Source organism: Arctopsyche grandis, chromosome 5 (genome assembly GCF_051622035.1).
Source record: "Arctopsyche grandis isolate Sample6627 chromosome 5, ASM5162203v2, whole genome shotgun sequence".
Lineage (NCBI taxonomy): Eukaryota > Metazoa > Arthropoda > Insecta > Trichoptera > Hydropsychidae > Arctopsyche > Arctopsyche grandis.
The window spans coordinates 21,555,520-21,573,179 of record NC_135359.1 but is presented as its reverse complement, the minus strand read 5'-3'; the positions used below and the strand labels follow the sequence as shown (position 1 = coordinate 21,573,179).

Genomic DNA, 17,660 nt, shown 5'->3' with positions numbered 1-17,660 from the left:
AGGGTGCGGGGCGCGGGCGATGGCCGCGAACTGGAGGGTTAGGGCGCGTATAGAGTCAGTTTGGGCGGCAGTGTCGGCGGCGGCCGGCAGCGGCTTCGTCCCGCGTCCCCCGCCACCGCCACCGCCACAGTAATCCGAAGGAATCAGCCTCGTCTGGTCGCATCGGGCGCCCCCACCCCCGCCCCCGCCCCCGCCACATCCGCCGCTTCGGCCGCGGCTATCGTCATTCGTCATTCGTCACTCGCCACTAGCCGCCCGCCGCTCGCCAGCTGCAGTCGCTATCGCTGTCGTGTGACCGTCTGGACGCCCGCTTTCGCCCCCCCCTCGCCCCCCCCCGCCCGCAGCAGCCATGGCGGCCGGAATGCCCGAGCTGGGCTCCAAGATCTCGCTCATCTCCAAAGCCGACATCCGCTACGAGGGCCGCCTCTTCACCGTCGACCCTCAGGAGTGCACCATCGCCCTGGCCAGCGGTAACTTTCCCAACACCAACACCAACACCAACACTCCAACACAACACCTCACCCCGCCCCACCCCACCCCCCTTTTCTCGCGCCATTTCGCTTTCGTTTCCAACTTGACAACTGTTGGCCGAACGAACGCTTCTGCGCATCACTTTCCAAATTGCGTCGAAACTTTTGTGGTTGCTCCTCATTGTCAGTGACATAACTCATTGTCAGTGCATTGTTTGCTTTTCCCCACAAGACGTCATTGTCCAATATGGGAATGTGAATGCAACAAGTTGTGCATATTGTCCAACAATATGCGCCACTCCTTCCTTTCACCCCTAAATCCACTCGACTCGTATATAAAATTCAATATTCGACACGATTGCACAAATGTATAATTGAGGATTCGAATGTGTGCTCTAATTTACCGTTACTATACTCTCTCTCCATAGAGGTAACATTTTCTTTTGAACGGTAACAAAAGTTGCTTTGTATTTATAAATTTCACCTTTACATATTATTCCTTCTAATATAAAAAAAAAACATATATATATATATATATCCCGTTTAAATAATTTTTTTTATATATACGAAACCACACGCTTAGTAGGTATGAATACTTTTTACGCGTCGTTAGTATTGTTGCAAATCGTTCCCATGAATTTGCAATGCAAATTTACAACAACAAAAAATGTGCAATATTTGTTCCAATTCAATATTTTATTTTTACATAGATATATTTTTGATTTGATTTTTAAATGCTTTTTATTATTACGAAATTATGTTCACAATACAGCTTATATCTATTTTAATAGCTACCGATCTACTGATCGTTTTCTATTTTACAATTTAATTTAATATGGTTAGTAATCATAGTATTATATTATTCTAATGTTAATGTACGGCATAATAGGAAAAATAACTCAAAAACCTATTTACAATTACATAGATATATACTAGGAAGGCTTGAAAAGAAAACCCCAATGCGCCTTCCTGAACAATTAATTACAAACATTGCAGCATTTTTATTACATAAATCACTGTATTTCGAAAAGCTGAATAACACGAAATTAATCCATTGATATATCTATAAATTTTCGATTTGTAAATAATTTTTACATTAAATACAGAAGATTTATGACAGCAGGTAGAATAATTTTAATTGTAATTAATTGAATGATTTTAGATTTTTAATTAATTTTTACATTAAATACAGAAGATTTATGACAGCAGGTAGAATGATTTTTTGAGGAACCATTTCAACAATGGCAAACGATTGATAATCTACAATATCCAAGTTTAACTAACAGTATAGCGGGATTGAACCCGATAATCACTTGGTGCTAAACGTACACGTTACCACTGAGCCATCCTGCTGGCTGAAAACGATCTGCGATGACTCTTTTTTAATGATTGTTTGTGTATTTTTTCAGTGCGCTCATTCGGCACGGAGGATAGAGAGACGCAATATCCGGTGGCGCCACAGAACCAAGTGTACGACTACATCCTGTTTCGAGGCTCGGACATAAAGGATATTCGAGTGTTGAACAATGTTTCGTCCTTACCCAACGACCCGGCCATCATGCAGCTTTCGGTGCCACCGACGTTGGGCCCCATTGGCGGGGCCCCGTACCAGCAGCCTCAGTTCAACCATCCGGTGGTGGGACCGACGCAGTATCCCCAGTACCACCCCATGGGGATACCCCCGGCGTTACGGCCGGGACCGCTCGCCAAGCAGCCCAGTGAGTTGTCTCAGCAGCCCCCCGTTGACCTCCCTCCTCCACAGATGTTGCCGCCGCAACAGACCGGACAAGTGAAAGACCAAGGTCCTCCGAATGTCGTTTAATATGTGAAATGCTGCATCACTATATCTGCCTGCTTACATTGCTTGCTTCGAAAACCATTGAGAAGACGTTTTTATTGCGATTTGTTAATAATGAAACACCACATTCTCACTTTATTTTTGCTCGTACATGTGTATATGTTTGCATGAACTCGAATTATATGCTCGTTCTTCGATGTTCTCTTTTTTTAGATTTGCATGTATAATATGTTGGACGATTGTAATAATTGTACTCGAGGAGGGTAAGATTGTTTCGAATTTGTAACTGTTGTATTGTGACACTCGGATCATTACGAGCATTATGAGAGTCGACAAACAAAGAAAAAATGTTTTCAATGACAACGTTCGAGTTCATATTCCCAATAATTGTGAATAAAATTGTACCTTTATGAAAAGATATTCTTGGTATGTTAAGCTTTTAACATACGTTCCATTTCAAAATATAGTCTCTGAATTTTTTTTTTAATAAAAAGACTCATTGCTGCTTTTTTCTAGCTTGTATCATTTAAAATCATATTTTTGTCGCTGGTTTTTTTTTCAATATATTTCTAACAGTTAAGTCCACATAAACTGTATCCAAATTTAATAACTGAATATTAAAATGTATAGATAGATGAACATTTATCATCAAATTTTCCATTTTGGCGTATAATATTTGTCAGCAGGATAATTAAAAAAAAAAATTGGTAGTTTTTGGAATATTTATGAGTGATTTTGTAGGCTTCAATTGCATAAGTAAATCTACAACGATTACAACCCTATTTTATAATAAACATATTCAACGCTCATTTACTATATTGAAATATCATTTTTCCATACTCATTGCAAAAGATAAATAAATCTATGTTGGTGTCTGATATACACATTGGGTCTACTCCATTGACTTGAAATTTCTCGAGACTTGTTTCCTCTGCCTTTTTCGGTGTATCTCGTCGTTTAGTTTGTATATATATATATGTTACAATTAAAGTGTATCTTCCAGTTTTAATATATTTTGTCTAGTTGGAATATATTCCATCTAACCTGGTACCAACTACCGTTATAATTGAAGTGTATTTTCAGTTGTTTTGTATTTTGACCAGTTGGAATTTATTCCGTCTAACCCACATTAGTTGAGTCATATGGCGAATTAGGTTACACGACAATTGGTTCAACGACAAAATGTACCCAAAAATTAGTGCACTGACAAAATGTACCCGCGACAAAATGTCTACGGAAATAATGTTCAAGCGACAAAATATTCAAAAATCCTAAATTTTCCTATTTTAATGGAAACAGTAACTTTTTATTGTATTATATGTTATGTATATGGTACTTTTTAATTTAATAACATCCGCGATCTATACGATAAAAAGTACCATATACATAACATATTATACAATAAAAAGCTACTTTTTCCATTAATATGGGAAAATTTAGGATTTTTGAACATTTTGTCGCTTGAACAATATTTCCGTGGACATTTTGTCAGTGCACTAATTTTCGGGTACATTTTGTCGTTGAACCTTTTGGACTTGAACCAATTGTCGCGTCCCCGGCGAATTACATTCCAACTGGTTTAAATATATTACAACTGGAAATACAATTCAACTATATGTTGACACCAGGTTAAATGAAGAGGTTAAGTTTTCGTGAGGACGTCACTCGATTAGTAAAAGTCACATTTTTGTTTTGAACACATTCTTAGAGCTATCATAATACGGTACTCATTACCTATATTCGTAATACCTAGCGAATGTTAACGCATTGTTGTATTCTAAAGCATTCGCAAAAACATCAGAGCTGTCAAAACTCGAACTGTTATATTATAACTGGCGCATATTGTTGAAAGTGTATTTGCGCTAGTACAGATGTAATTTACTAGCTAAATTTTATTCGGATATGAATGATCTAAAACGTCAGTTGGTATATATTACAGCTGAAAATACACTGACTCATACATACAAAAAACAAGAAAATATTTTACATATTGAAATAATTATTTTACGCGATAAACATCAACTTAAAAAAATATAGTATGAATCGATTTTTAAAGGTTAAATTTTTTTTAATATTTTAAAAGCGGTAATAGCTTAAAAATCTATTAATGATCATGCTGTTTTCATATATTTAAATACATGTATATACAAAAAAAACATTTTTGTAAACAAACAAACTCCTGTTCAAACAGACGAAAAGTCGAGGAATGTCAAGTCGGTAGAATGGAGCGCACCGATTCATATTGATGGTGATGGTATACACATTGACAACATGATGAGAACAATTTTAACTTTTTACAGGATTTATCTTAGTTTCACGTTTTTTGAAAATGCATTTTATTGTGCGTATAATAAAAAGGATTACTATTTGTTTTCTCAATATTAAACATTAATACATTTGTCTGAATGAAAGTCAATAAATTGTTCTTAGATTTCAGTCAAAATATCTATCTTTCCGTATTTAATTGGTGATATTGTGAATGTTTTGTAATTTGATTTGTCTTAATCGTCTGTTCTATTTGATCATATGAGTCCTTTCTTATGTTGTCTCAATAAGCATATTATATTATTTTCGATCTACATTTTAAAATATCTGCTTATATAGATGTTGTGTCGTGATATTACCTGTCATTGCTCGTCACACTTTCAAATTAATATATTCATATTTAAGTCCTTCGTAACTAATTATGTTAAGTGTAGTGAACTGAAATAGTAATCGAACAAAAACCAAACATTCAATTATTACCCAAATAATTTCTCTGCATGCTTTTTTTTATTCAAAAACAATTTTATTCAAAAATCGCAAAATTAGCAAAATAATGGAATCATAGAAATGGTAACTTGGTCTATTACTTGTATGCAGCAGTATTTTTTTTTTTACCATTTTATATTGTATTTATTTTTTATATACATGAATAAGTAACGTATATTTAAATAAGATGCATGCTTGATATGTTTATATTATATAGGAAATAAACTTGTATTTGAAAGTTTATTGTTATTCATTATTTCTTTATTTTACGTAATATATGGGAGTTTGTTGATTTATAGCGTTGAATTAGTACTGATTTAGTTTTCTATTTTTAGGTAATATGCTAGAAATGATCGGCGGCGGATCAAGGGCTGAAACACCTATGTCATCAGGAATCCAGAGAAAGAGCCCCACTACAGAACAGGGTACTCAGGCCGGGTCACACCATTTACAAGGCGGGCGACAACAGCAACAACAAAAGGGTGGCATAGGTAGCGGTCAACACCGACAAAATAAACAAGAACAAAATGACCGCAATCAGAATCAATCAGACCATTCTAGACAGCCTAATCGACCTAGGTCTCAAAACAGGGTACGATTTTCGGTTAATTTGTTTGAATTTTGTTTTATTTCTTTTATATGTGACTCATGGGGTTTTTATTTCATCACAACCAGAATCTAAATCAAAACCAATCACATGGTCAGCAAGATCAGCATCAACACCAACACCAACATAATCAAGGCTCTAGGCATGGTCAAAATCAAGTGTGGGGGCATAGAGGAGGACGCGGAGGCCGTGGAGGTAGAGGTCGGGGTGGTTTTAACGGAAGACCTCAAGGCCAACAGGGAATTGTCTCAGGACGACCCAAAAATATTTTAAAGTTTGAAAACGATTACGATTTTGAGCAAGCCAACACGGAATTCGATAAAATACGTGTTCAACTTGCTAAAGTTAAAATTACGGATGGTGAAACCCCCAAACCTGAGGTAAATGAAATCCTGTTCGCGTCATATTTAAGTAATTGTAAATTGAACGATTATTAACGGTGCTTTGTCGTGTCGTAATCTAGGCTGAGACTGAAAAAAAAGATGATTCTGGAAACGAAACTGGTGCTGGTGAACCAGAACACGAAGATGATGCAAATGATGCTGTGAATTGTTATGATAAAACCAAAAGTTTTTTCGATAACATATCCTGTGAAGCTGTTGAAAGGTTGGTTGTTGTAAGACAGTGTAATGTGATTGTAGCGGGGCACAAGTGAATAACGTGTCAAACGAAATGATTTCAGATCAAAGGGTCGTTCACAGCGTAGAGATTGGCGTACAGAGCGTAAATTAAATTCGGAAACATTCGGTGTGGCGACTGCCCGGCGTGGTGGATATCGCGGCCGCGGATATTGGGGAGGTGGTGGAGGAGGAATGCAGTCCGGTTGGAGAGGACAACCGTGGCGTGGCGGGAATAGAGGTGGGCGTGCTCCACAACAATTTCGCCAGAATCGTCAAGGGCAAAATCAAATGCAGCAGCAACAGACGCCCATTTCTGTGCCTGGTAAATTCGATCATAGCAATTCGTCTAACCGTTACTGATGAGTTCTGATATGAAACTTTTCCATATTCATCTAGAATTAAATCTTAAGTTATTAGATATTCTATAACTCAGTGCTTTTTGCAAATTATAAATGATAGTTCAAACATATGTAATTTAAAAATCTTGAATATATTTACCTGATAAATTCGAATAATATATTTGGCATTCATTTATGAGTTGAAAATTAAATGGGTTTTTTCTTTCCAGGAAAATAATTATTATGTGAGTTGATTGGTAGTGCGTGACTCCTGGGTTATGACTCGTACTGTGTTTTTCAATGTGGTGTAAAAATATTTAGTAAAATCAAATAGAATATGACAACCGATTTTTCAGGATTATGGGGGAATTTCATGGTCCATCTGAACTGAAATTTAAATTCACAAGTATTTGTTGACACAAATGGATGGTTTTGAGGGTATGCCTGTTTAGTCCCATGATCTGACTAAATATATTTTAAGTTAATAAGTTCATTTGTGTTATAGGACACTTGTCCCTAGAATAAGTATATTAATATAATTATGTTGATAATGATTTCATTTTCAATTTTTGTTTATTACAAGGAGAAAACTACTTATCATGTCATATTCTAAGAGGAATGAGGAATCCTTATATTGTTTAACTTGTTAACTCATTGGGTACTGGCAATTTTTTAATGTACAAAATCTTTCATTATATCCAAATTATTTAACGTGTACTTTTAAGTAAGAAAATAATTGGAAAATAATAAGGAAATTTATATTATATGTACAACATTTGTTGATGTTCAACAAATACTAAATAGCAAATGTTCAAATGCTGAATAGACATCGAACGTTAATTGATATTGTGTAAAATTTGGTAATGAAATATTTTTAAACTGTTTTTTTTTTTATTTTATTTTATTTGTAAAGCTTCCGCTGAGACACAAATCTGATAAAAATGATAATTTTACTTGAAATGAATGATTACTAAACATAAATGAAACAATTGCATTGATAATACATTACTGATTTATTCCAAATATTAGAGTAAACTTTTTCATTTTTTCGTATATGTATTAAAATTATGTTACTTTATATGTTCTTGCTTATTAAATACGTATAACTGCCAGTATTTAAAGAGCTTTGTGTATTTTTTTAATATTCTATAATGCAAATGGGATAGATATTTTTGTGGAAAAATTGTAGTTTATACACATAACTCTTTAAGGCATCCCATTGCAGTAATATTATATTAAAATAATATTTTAGTGTTAGCAATTTCATGTTATTTTTTCTGCTTTAAACATGTTTAGTTTATTCAAAGAAAAAAGATCCATTATAATTTTATTTACTTTCTTAAAGTGTTAACAAAGTTACTAGGCTTTTTTTTACATCTTTAAACTGTATTGGGATGCTTCTAATGTGATTTTTTTAATTTAATTTTCTTTGACAATTATTATTGCATGGATAGAACACATTATTTTTTTGTTAAATATATTATAGATGACTTTTGTTAACACATTAATAGTTAATCGTACATTAACAATTAAAATAAATATAAATTTCAAGAAATATCTTGCAAAAGATATTTAATTAGCTACAATATTTTTTTACAACCAAGAAACAATACATACTATAAGTCAACTTCTACTATGTATTGATTACAATTGTCACTTATAATATAGTTTGTCAAAAAATTTTCACATTGACTTAAGTGGAATATTAATTACAAAAATCATTGTATAAAACATAATCAAAACTTAGTAAAGAAATGTTATGTAAAGTTTTATTTTTGTCAACTAGGGTGTTCCCCACCAATTTATAAAAATAGTTTTAAAATTTATGTATTTTTAACTTAATATTTCTACATATCTTTATTTAATCAAGTTTTAGTTATTTAAACTTTTGTTACATTTTAATAAGCTGGAGTGCAAATTGTTGCTCTCAATCTCTCACTTACGCATGGGGAAATATGATGTGATAATAAAATTACAATGTGATCAAACACAATAATTATTGAAAAACAAAATAAATAAATCTCAAAAATTTCACTTTATTTTATGTAAACCAATTATAAATGAAAATACTCCCAATTTCATTGGAAATAAAATAATAACTTGCTAATAAATCTATGATATTTCCTCTCAACCACTATATTTTTATTTTTAAATTATCGCTCAACAGTTTGTTACATTTGATAGCGCATAGAAACGAAAATGCTATGCATTCTTTATGGGTTCACACATACATACATACATACATATATGGATAGCCTCATAAATTTTTTGAAAACTTGAAGCACACGATCCATCAACATGATTAAATATACATACATTTATTTTTATCAGAACGAGTGGGTGTAATCAATGCATTCTGATAAATCAACCAATTAGAATATACATATTTAATTTTGAGCCGAAAACGCTTTAACAATAACTACAGCAGAACCTCAACTACCCTGAACAACTTTAAAACGATAATCTGGATATCATTCCGATTTTTTTAACACTGAAATTCAAACTTTACAGCTCTAGATTATCTGAATTTTTCATCTCGAACCTCGTTTAGTCTGGATAGGTGAGGCTCCACTGTATGTACATATATGAAGAAACATCTAAAAAGCAATCATATATTCTAAACTACGTATGTATAGTATGTTCTTCAATTTTATTGGTATATATATATATATATATATTTTCAACATTTCGAAAGAATGAGAAATATGCATTACTTAAGTAGTGTATATTTTGAGTTTATAGGAATTGATAAGCTTTCATGGTTGAAATTCTCTTATGTAGGTGTTTAAATCAATATGATTTACTAGACATGTTACATGCACTCTGTTGCTTAAATCTATGTGCACAATCACTATTACATATATAATATCCATAGTAGAAAGAATTGCTCGTTTTGCAGTAATTAGAAAATTTTATTTGACATCAATGACAATTTCAAAGAAGCAAACATCAATACAATTTTTTTTCTTCTTTTTGGTGTGTATTTAGAAATCGTAAAAATGATTATAAAAAAGCTACGCGAGTAAATTATAATTATATATTTACACAAACTGGTATAAAACAATGCGATCAATGGTGTTCTCTCGGCGGCTGGCCATTTTCTACAACCCAAACACTTCCACTCTTAGCTTTTGATAACACTTCCACCAGCGATTTGCCTACGTGAGCCGGACTGCAATAAATCATGATAATTCACAGCAATAACTCAAATAATACTATTTATATTGATTTAGTCTAATTGGAATATTCTTACGATTGTAATTTACAGTTGGCGTTGTCTCTTTGCCAAGCCGCTTCGTACTCTGTCGACATGAGCTGTTTTCGAATATCTTTTACCAAACTCGTTTCAGTCATTGAGGGACACAGAGCAATCGTTTTCACTCCGGTTAAGCCGACATGGTAAGGATCCTAAAGTCACATCAAGAAAAGATGAATTAGTTAAGAAACTTGATAAGAAACGTTCACTTAAATGTACACTTACACCGTAAGACTTCGTTAGTCCGACGATTGCATATTGAGTTGCCGTGTAAATGGGAGTTGAGACTTGAGGTCGAACGCAAGCTGTCCCAGCTACGTTGACTACGATACCACCGTGAGCTCCTCGATCGCGGCCCATGAATCGGTATGCGAGCAAAGTGCCACGAATCACACCATTCTTAAATTTCAAGAATTACTTAATATATCTGCGTACTTCAATAGTCTATGATCAAAAATAATATAAAATTACCAGGTTCACATCAACTTCTAACTCCCAAAATCTATCGTTCATTACGCCTGCATTATTGATGACGATGTCTAAGCCGCCGAAGACTTTGACTGTCATTTGAAAGGACTCTGTGGTGTGAAAATGTTTCATGCAGTTTTAAAATATGTATAAAGCTTGTTTTCACAGTGATTTTTTTATTGAGAACCTGCTCATACTATACCTTCATATTGTAGGTAATCTGTGACGTCACACTGGCAATATAATACATTCTTCTTTCCATGTTTTGCAGCTAAGTCGTCAGCTACTTGTTCTCCGGTGTCTGAATCTATGTCACATATAGCCACCTAAGAAAGATATTGTTGAAAATACAGATATAATATATGCTATGTAGAATTAGAAGAAGATAAATATTTGTTTGTCAGCTATTTTCAATATAGAACTGACAAATTTGGTATACTATCTCATGGTGTTCTAACTTTAAGTGTATAGATAGATAATTTTGGAAAAGGTTTTTTCAACTTACATCTGCTTGAACGACACTTATTTGGCTATTTCATGATACAATCCTGAAAGATTTGCCCTTCATAGTATACATATTTATGTAATTATAAAGAAGCCATTAATTATTTCATGGTTTTCAAGCTACATTAAAACAAATGATTATTTGACTATCGCAATATCAAAGAAACACAGTTTACAATCAAAAGATATTCTCAAAAACAGAAAATTAAGACCTGATTCAAATTTTGATTTTAGGAATTTTTTTTTTTTGGTCATTTATTACAGAAAATTTCAGTAAAAAGGTAGTTGGGATCTTTGAAATCGTATATTTTGAAAAATTGTGTTATTTCTTCAATGTAATAAGGGTAGGTGTGACACATTCAAATGATTCAATTTTGCGGCGAAAAATGAATTATATATGTATTATATAGATTCGGCAGGAAATCAATGTTGAAAGTATATATCAGCAGACTATTTATCGTGTTCAAAAAGTGTAAGTAAGTGTGTATTTATCACCAATTTCTCTGTGACGTGCCAGAGTTTGATAATTTATATTTTATTTATCGATTTCTAGTATTGAAGAGAGATTTACCTTGACTCCTTGTTTTAAAAGTTCCTCACAGCAACTCAATCCAATTCCGGCCGCACCCCCTGTCACGAGAGCTACTTTTCCCTTTAAATCCATATCACTTTAATGAAGAACGTTAAGACTTTAGTGAAATTATTTCCTAAACACACTCAATGTCTGGAAATTTTTTTCAAAAGTAACGTTCACGAGATCGGCGTATTGTTGTGTATTTCCGGGAAGTGAATCAACCTCGGTTAGTCGGCGAATCGACCGCGCCCTTGTCTACTCGGTGGAGGTAGACGGAACTCTCACCCTCTGCATGGGGGGAGTTCTTCCACCCCACAATCGACCCCTCCATACTCGACGAGGGACACCTAAAAATATACCCAAATAAAAAATGCTATTTCGTTTGCGTCGTAATGAGCTAAAAATGACTACAAAAGTTGTTGCACTCATGCATATGTATGCGGGTGAAATGTTCTGAGAATTCGTTATTTCATTGCATGTTTGCAAATGCACGTAATTCTATATTCGTTATTTCATTGCATGTTTCTATGAGGTAGGGAAAATACTACAGTTGTTGATCGCCTCGATTATAATGTAAATAAATGAAAGCTTTTTAAAAGAACTCCATTATATTTTTATTCAGTTAATTTTGACTGGTAGTAATATTTTTATTTACAGGAAATTGGATTTAATATTTTATTTTAATTCAGGTAGTCAACTAAGATACTAGTATTTTTCTACTGTTGAATTTAATAAAAATTTCTACTTAGAATGAAAACGAGTCTATTATTTTACGACTTTTCAGTAAAATAATTCTTATTATCCATTAAAAAATACTAGCTTTTAAGTGCTTTAAAATCCTAAGCAATTGAACTCTTTGAATTGGATTTCATTATAAAATCTACGCGACCAATCAATTTAATCTCTTATCTATATTTATTTAAAATAAAATAATACTAAATGCTCTTAAAAGAGAAAAATTGATTAATTATATTATCGACGAAAAAGGTACTTGTACACAGGACCTTTTTCCCTCAGATACTATCGGAACGGCGTTCCAGCACCTTTTTTCACAGTATTTTTAATGTTTCAAAAGCAATTAGACGAAACAATATCAGTGCGTACATAACCACAGTCCATATTTATATAATTTGCAAAAATGATAAAATATGGTGTCTTATGAAGAGGATAAAATATGGATCAATTTGAAAGTGCAAGAACAATAAGTGCGTTCCGGCACTTTCTTTTTTCAAAAGAAAGCCCAGCTTATTCATGTGAATATATTTTTACGTTATACTGAATTTTTCAATAATTTATAATTACCGAATGCTGACCACGTCATTGCTGTGCTTTATTGGAATAAGAAATGCTACTTTTTGCTATTTACCTAGGTACAAAACGGTTCGGTGATTATTCCGCACAAAACGATTTTGCACACGTCACCCAAAAATTCCATTATTAATCGAGAGCTACCCACGTCAACTATCATACTCGAGAATTCGAGTTCCAGATATTCCGTATTCGTGATTTTCATGGTAATGATTGTCGTGTGTGCTATCACAATGTGCGAAATAATCCGTTTATCATACAACACATACAGGACCGGCGCGTCATATTTTTCGTTAAATTTTTGGCACCTTTTCTAAAAAAATTCCATTTTTAACAAAAAAAACTTAAAAATGATAATAAAATTTTTACCAAAATTGTATATTTATTTAATTTTTGCTAAAATCTTTTCATCCGGCTTTCATTTTAGCAAAAGCTTGACGCAGGACATCAAACTATAGTTTCAATTTGATTATTCTGTTTTTCCAGCCAATCCATTATATTATCAAAATCTGTCTGTAGTCTCCACTGCATTTGTTGAAATGTCTAATTCACTTTAAAACATTTCATCCTGTTCAATTACACTTTCAGACATTTCAATCTGTTCTGTTACACTTTCGCTTGTCGATTATAATTTCATTCTCGCGCCCATCCCACAAATTATACAGCGTTTTTTGGTTTTTATTTCCTCATTCAACCTCTCTAACATATAGACGGCACGCAAATCTCGTTCCATTTAATATTTACACTTCTTTTTCACAAAATGTAAAATTTGTTGAGCTAGTTTGGTACCTTTTTGGTCTCACGCCTCTATGCCAAGCACCGCTGAATACATACATATGTGCAGGGATGTAATTTCAGCTTTTTCCAGGAGAGGGGGGGGGGGGTAAAAGTTGACCATTTTGCGGTTGTTTTTTGTAAAAAAATTTTTGATGAAGCGTCTGATAGAAATTATAATCTTGTTGCAGTTTCTACTGGTCTAAACTTTTGGTTATAAATAATTGATAAGATTCATAGTATTTCATAAAATGAACTGGCCAAATTTAGGGGGGGTATGCCCCTGCATGTCCGGTATGTCCTGCCCCCCCCCCACAGTGACGTCCCTGGTATATTGTAAATTTAAAATAAATATCAGGAACAGCCATAATTTTTTGGTTCGGTGATTACTAGTCAAATGTGAACCGGTTACAGGACAACCGGTCGCTCTAGATCGGTCACACGTGATCACCCGTCACACTAAAACTGGTCACGAGAAAACTGGTCACACCCTAAAATCGGTCACGAGAAAACTGGTTGACCGATTTTAGGGTGTGACCAGTTTTAGGGTGTGACCAGTTTTCTCGTGACCAGTTTTAGTGTGACGGGTGATCATGTGTGACAAATCTAGAGCGACCGGTTGTCCTGTGACTAGTTCACATATGACTAGTAGTCCGTTTACCAATTTTTTTTACTTTGTCGACTGAAAATTTTTGAATGAAAAATATACTCATAATTCAAAAGCGAAATATAAGATCTTTTGAATATAATATAATTTAGCTCTGAAACTCAAATAGAGGCGTAAATAAGCAAAAAAATATATTTGCTTTTTATCATAATACATAAACACAATGGAGGTGTACAGAGACATGGTCACATTAGAGTACATTTGGACGGAGAGGCGGTCGCTGTCGAGCGTGGCGGTCTCTTCCTTGCGACTGTCAAGATGGTGAGTGTGTCCGCGCTAATCTGCGCGAATCCGCTCCAATCACCCTCGAAATGGGGCGAAATGGAGTCTCCAGCTCATCGACTGCTAACTCAGTGTTGTGTTCTCGTTTCAGGGTATCGACATCAACCACAAGTATGACCGGGTGGTGCGGCGAACCGAGCCCAAATCTCAGGATATTTACCTGAGACTGCTCGTCAAGGTAAATCCATCTTCACGCCGAACACTCCCTGCACCCTCATTCATCCATTCATCCACTCTGTTGGTCCTGACGATATTTAACACACCGAGTTGCACATAACCTCTTTCGGCTAAAATGTATAGCGTTACGCACGCATACACTTGGTGTTTGGTACTTAAGTACTAGTAGGTATTACCACGTTTGACTAGTAAGCACTAGTCAAACGTGGATTTGGAACTATTCCGAAAACCATATTTTGTCATGAAGGTCAGCAAAGTTGTTGAAAAGTTAATACTAATCGATCTAAACTGTGCTATTTTCTTTGCTCTCAGCTGATTTACCTTGAACTTGGTGTATCTCGAGTCAGTGTAATTAATTAGGAAATATAAGTGAAATGTGAAGTTAGTCAACTTATGATTTAGACCTCACCAAATGCATGGATTTCATATACATATTACTCCAAAGCTTTTTTCTTTATAAATTTTTTGTACTGATAATATATGAGAAAGACTAATTGTTACTGTGTATACAGCTTTACAGATTCTTGGCTCGCAGAACCCGGGCGAAGTTCAACAGAATTATTCTGAAACGTCTGTTTATGAGCAGAATCAATCGCCCGCCAATCTCCATCGCCAGAATCGTGCGTAACATGAAGCGGCCTACTCATGATGGGCTTCTCGCTGTCATCGTTGGTACAGTTACAGATGACGCCAGGATTTATGACATTCCAAAGATGTCGATTTGCGCTCTCCACGTTACCGAGAAAGCGCGCGCCAGGATTTTGAAAGCTGGTGGTGAGTGATCTACATATGTGTGTATACATTTTTTAATATTGACTAGCGTGTCTAAACTGAATGTGTTTTTAGGCGAAATTTTGACTTTCGATCAATTGGCTCTTCGCGCCCCGACCGGCCGTAAGACGATGCTCATCCAAGGGCGACGCAAGGCCCGCGAAGCTGTTAAGCACTTCGGTGCTGCTCCAGGTGTACCTGGATCGCACTCTAAACCCTATGTTCGTTCCAAGGGTCGTAAGTTTGAGAAGGCTAGAGGACGCAGGCGAAGCTGTGGATACAAGAAGTAAACGGATACAAGTGTTTCTTTTATACTTAACACTGATGTTTATTCTACTGATATAAATTTGAAAATTATTGTTCTCAAATAAACATTCTAAGGATTCTAAATGTCGTTTTTATTTTTATATCAAACTAGCCAAATTGCCATGTGTTGATCAGGTGGGTGAAAGCTGTAAAACATTAAAATTTCCGAGTAATACTAAATTTAAAACAAAAAAGATTCACATGCTGGACTAACGAACATTTATCTTGCCATTCATTTCTACAAGCGTCTTCTATATTTGCCTTCGCTCGTTTCTAATATAACTTGGCAGCTAACTTTCAATATGCGGTTGATTTTGGTCATCAGCATGTTACAATTTGATCGCATATATTCAAAATCGAATAATTTTACTCGAGTGTATTAGAGCAGTAGGTTTATTTAAAAATTTTGTAACAAATTTAAGGTGATTTTCTATTATCTCTTAACAATTAGTGTACATTGATACAAATATCTATTTGCTAGGCAAAAGGTACCCTCAAATAGACTCACACCAGGTGTCCCATGAAACTTTTAGCTGTCAAATATTTGAAATGGGAAATCGGACAGAAATTACGATGCTATAATTCCCATTTTCGCTAATAATTTCAAGCTCTTTTTTATTAGAGTGTTAGTCAAAAAAATGTAACCTAGGGTAAGCAAATATACATAAACGATTGAGAACACTAACGCTTATGCCTAATAGTTTACATCAGTGTTTCTTAACCATATTGAGAGAATCGCCCCCTTTACCACAGTAAAATTATCCAGCGCCCCCCCCCCCCCCCCACAAAAAATTACTCTATTTTCTATGTATGTATTTCATGCAATGATTTTCTTTACAAATAAAAAATTATAAGAAAAACAAATAAAAAACAGGATTATTTTTATAAACATTTTGTATTAATTGCCATTTATGTCATATTAACATTACATACATTATAATGTTATTTCAATTTTAAAAGTAAATAATTCAATGGAAATGTGAATATTTTATTAAAAAAAAAAAAAATGAGATCCTTGAGCCTCATGTGACTGCGCTATTTTCGTAATATTCGGTTCAAGTTTAGTTAATTACAGTCTCAAATCTCCTTTTCTACTAAATATGATGAAGGAAATGCTACGATGGGTAATTTTACCTCTTTCCACAGAGGGTATCGATGGTGAAAACGGACCCAAAAAACATCATAATCACATTGATTGAATACTATTTTAGCTTCACAGTCATTTTGTAGCTCAATAAACTGCTCTTTTAAATTTTGACTGAAACTTTCTACATCTGATAAAAATGGATTGATTATCCAATCTGGTATTAACAGTTCATACAAGTCTTTGAATCGTATTATCATACATATCTTCGATAAGGGCGTCAATGTGGCTACAGTATGTTTCCAAATCAGAATCTTAGAGCATATCTTCTTTTAATTATTGTAAAGAAGGAAATAGATGAAGTTCTCGCCGACGAAGATTATTTTTAAATAATTTGAGTTTGTTGACAAAGCTCAGTATAACGCCTTTGGCTTTAATAAGGCTGATATTGCTTCATTTATCTTTCCGAATATATTAAATAGTGCATAAAATCTTTTTAAACAATTTCATTTCGATAGCCATCTTACTTCTGTATCGTGTAACGCCCCCCAAATGTTAAAAATTTAAAAACGCCCACAAGGGGGCGCTGGCGCCCCCGTTAAGAACCACTGGTTTACATGAACAAATAGTTCGTTTGTCAATTTGTTCTTTTGTGTTCACTTTAAGTGGCCAGATTAGTTCGTGCATGAATAAACTAATATGTTCATGATCAGCAACATATATGTAGTACATTAGAAAGTGTAGGAAATATTGGTTGCCGGTTTAGCGTGCACTCTAATGTAATAAGATTGACAATAATACTTGTCTGACATCTCGCCAATTTATTCAGCACGGGCCAAACGTGCTGACGGTATAAATAGTTTTTATTCCTGATTGCAACGGAGGATTGACTCCTGCAGTTTTAT

At 34.4% G+C, this 17,660-nt stretch overlaps 4 protein-coding genes across 5 annotated transcripts in view; 2 read left to right on the top strand and 2 right to left on the bottom strand.

The window, feature by feature from the left end:
* Positions 1-17,660, bottom strand: part of Cyt-c1 (Cytochrome c1) — a 50,398-nt gene that overhangs the window by 7,609 nt on the left and 25,129 nt on the right. The window lies entirely within an intron of this gene.
* tral (LSM14 family protein trailer hitch) lies at positions 13-8,717 on the top strand. 2 transcript variants are annotated; one of them, XM_077430518.1, is made up of 7 exons: positions 13-470; positions 1,880-2,272; positions 5,355-5,611; positions 5,695-6,006; positions 6,090-6,232; positions 6,309-6,568; positions 6,815-8,714. In XM_077430518.1, exons 1-7 carry the CDS (start codon positions 350-352, stop codon positions 6,820-6,822), a joined length of 1,494 nt encoding a protein of 497 aa, XP_077286644.1. In that variant the 5' UTR covers positions 13-349; the 3' UTR covers positions 6,823-8,714. The 2 variants fall into 2 exon arrangements, with proteins under 2 accessions (XP_077286644.1, XP_077286645.1); XM_077430519.1 differs by having other exon boundaries at positions 34-470; positions 1,880-2,188; positions 6,815-8,717.
* LOC143911574 (15-hydroxyprostaglandin dehydrogenase [NAD(+)]-like) lies at positions 8,602-11,797 on the bottom strand. The gene is made up of 6 exons (XM_077430524.1): positions 11,384-11,797; positions 10,511-10,634; positions 10,312-10,418; positions 10,066-10,239; positions 9,838-9,992; positions 8,602-9,756 (listed from the first exon to the last, which is right to left on the bottom strand). Exons 1-6 carry the CDS (start codon positions 11,474-11,476, stop codon positions 9,654-9,656), a joined length of 756 nt encoding a protein of 251 aa, XP_077286650.1. The 5' UTR covers positions 11,477-11,797; the 3' UTR covers positions 8,602-9,653.
* On the top strand, positions 14,323-16,657 carry RpL18 (ribosomal protein L18). Its single transcript, XM_077430525.1, has 4 exons — positions 14,323-14,396; positions 14,509-14,595; positions 15,107-15,368; positions 15,441-16,657. The coding sequence occupies exons 1-4, from the start codon at positions 14,394-14,396 to the stop codon at positions 15,653-15,655; spliced, it is 567 nt and encodes a 188-aa protein (XP_077286651.1). The 5' UTR covers positions 14,323-14,393; the 3' UTR covers positions 15,656-16,657.

Coding starts and splice junctions, on each gene's coding strand:
- RpL18 (XM_077430525.1), top strand. Junction 14,596..15,106: donor ACCTGAGACTGCTCGTCAAG/GTAAATCCATCT, acceptor CTGTGTATACAG/CTTTACAGATTCTTGGCTCG. Junction 15,369..15,440: donor CAGGATTTTGAAAGCTGGTG/GTGAGTGATCTA, acceptor ATGTGTTTTTAG/GCGAAATTTTGACTTTCGAT.
- tral (XM_077430518.1), top strand. CDS start 350: ATGGCGGCCGGAATGCCCGAGCTGGGCTCCAAGATCTCGCTCATCTCC. Junction 5,612..5,694: donor GACCTAGGTCTCAAAACAGG/GTACGATTTTCG, acceptor CATCACAACCAG/AATCTAAATCAAAACCAATC. Junction 6,233..6,308: donor TCCTGTGAAGCTGTTGAAAG/GTTGGTTGTTGT, acceptor AAATGATTTCAG/ATCAAAGGGTCGTTCACAGC.
- LOC143911574 (XM_077430524.1), bottom strand. CDS start 11,476: ATGGATTTAAAGGGAAAAGTAGCTCTCGTGACAGGGGGTGCGGCCGGA. Junction 10,240..10,311: donor TAGAAGTTGATGTGAACCTG/GTAATTTTATAT, acceptor TTGAAATTTAAG/AATGGTGTGATTCGTGGCAC. Junction 9,993..10,065: donor GACTAACGAAGTCTTACGGT/GTAAGTGTACAT, acceptor ATGTGACTTTAG/GATCCTTACCATGTCGGCTT.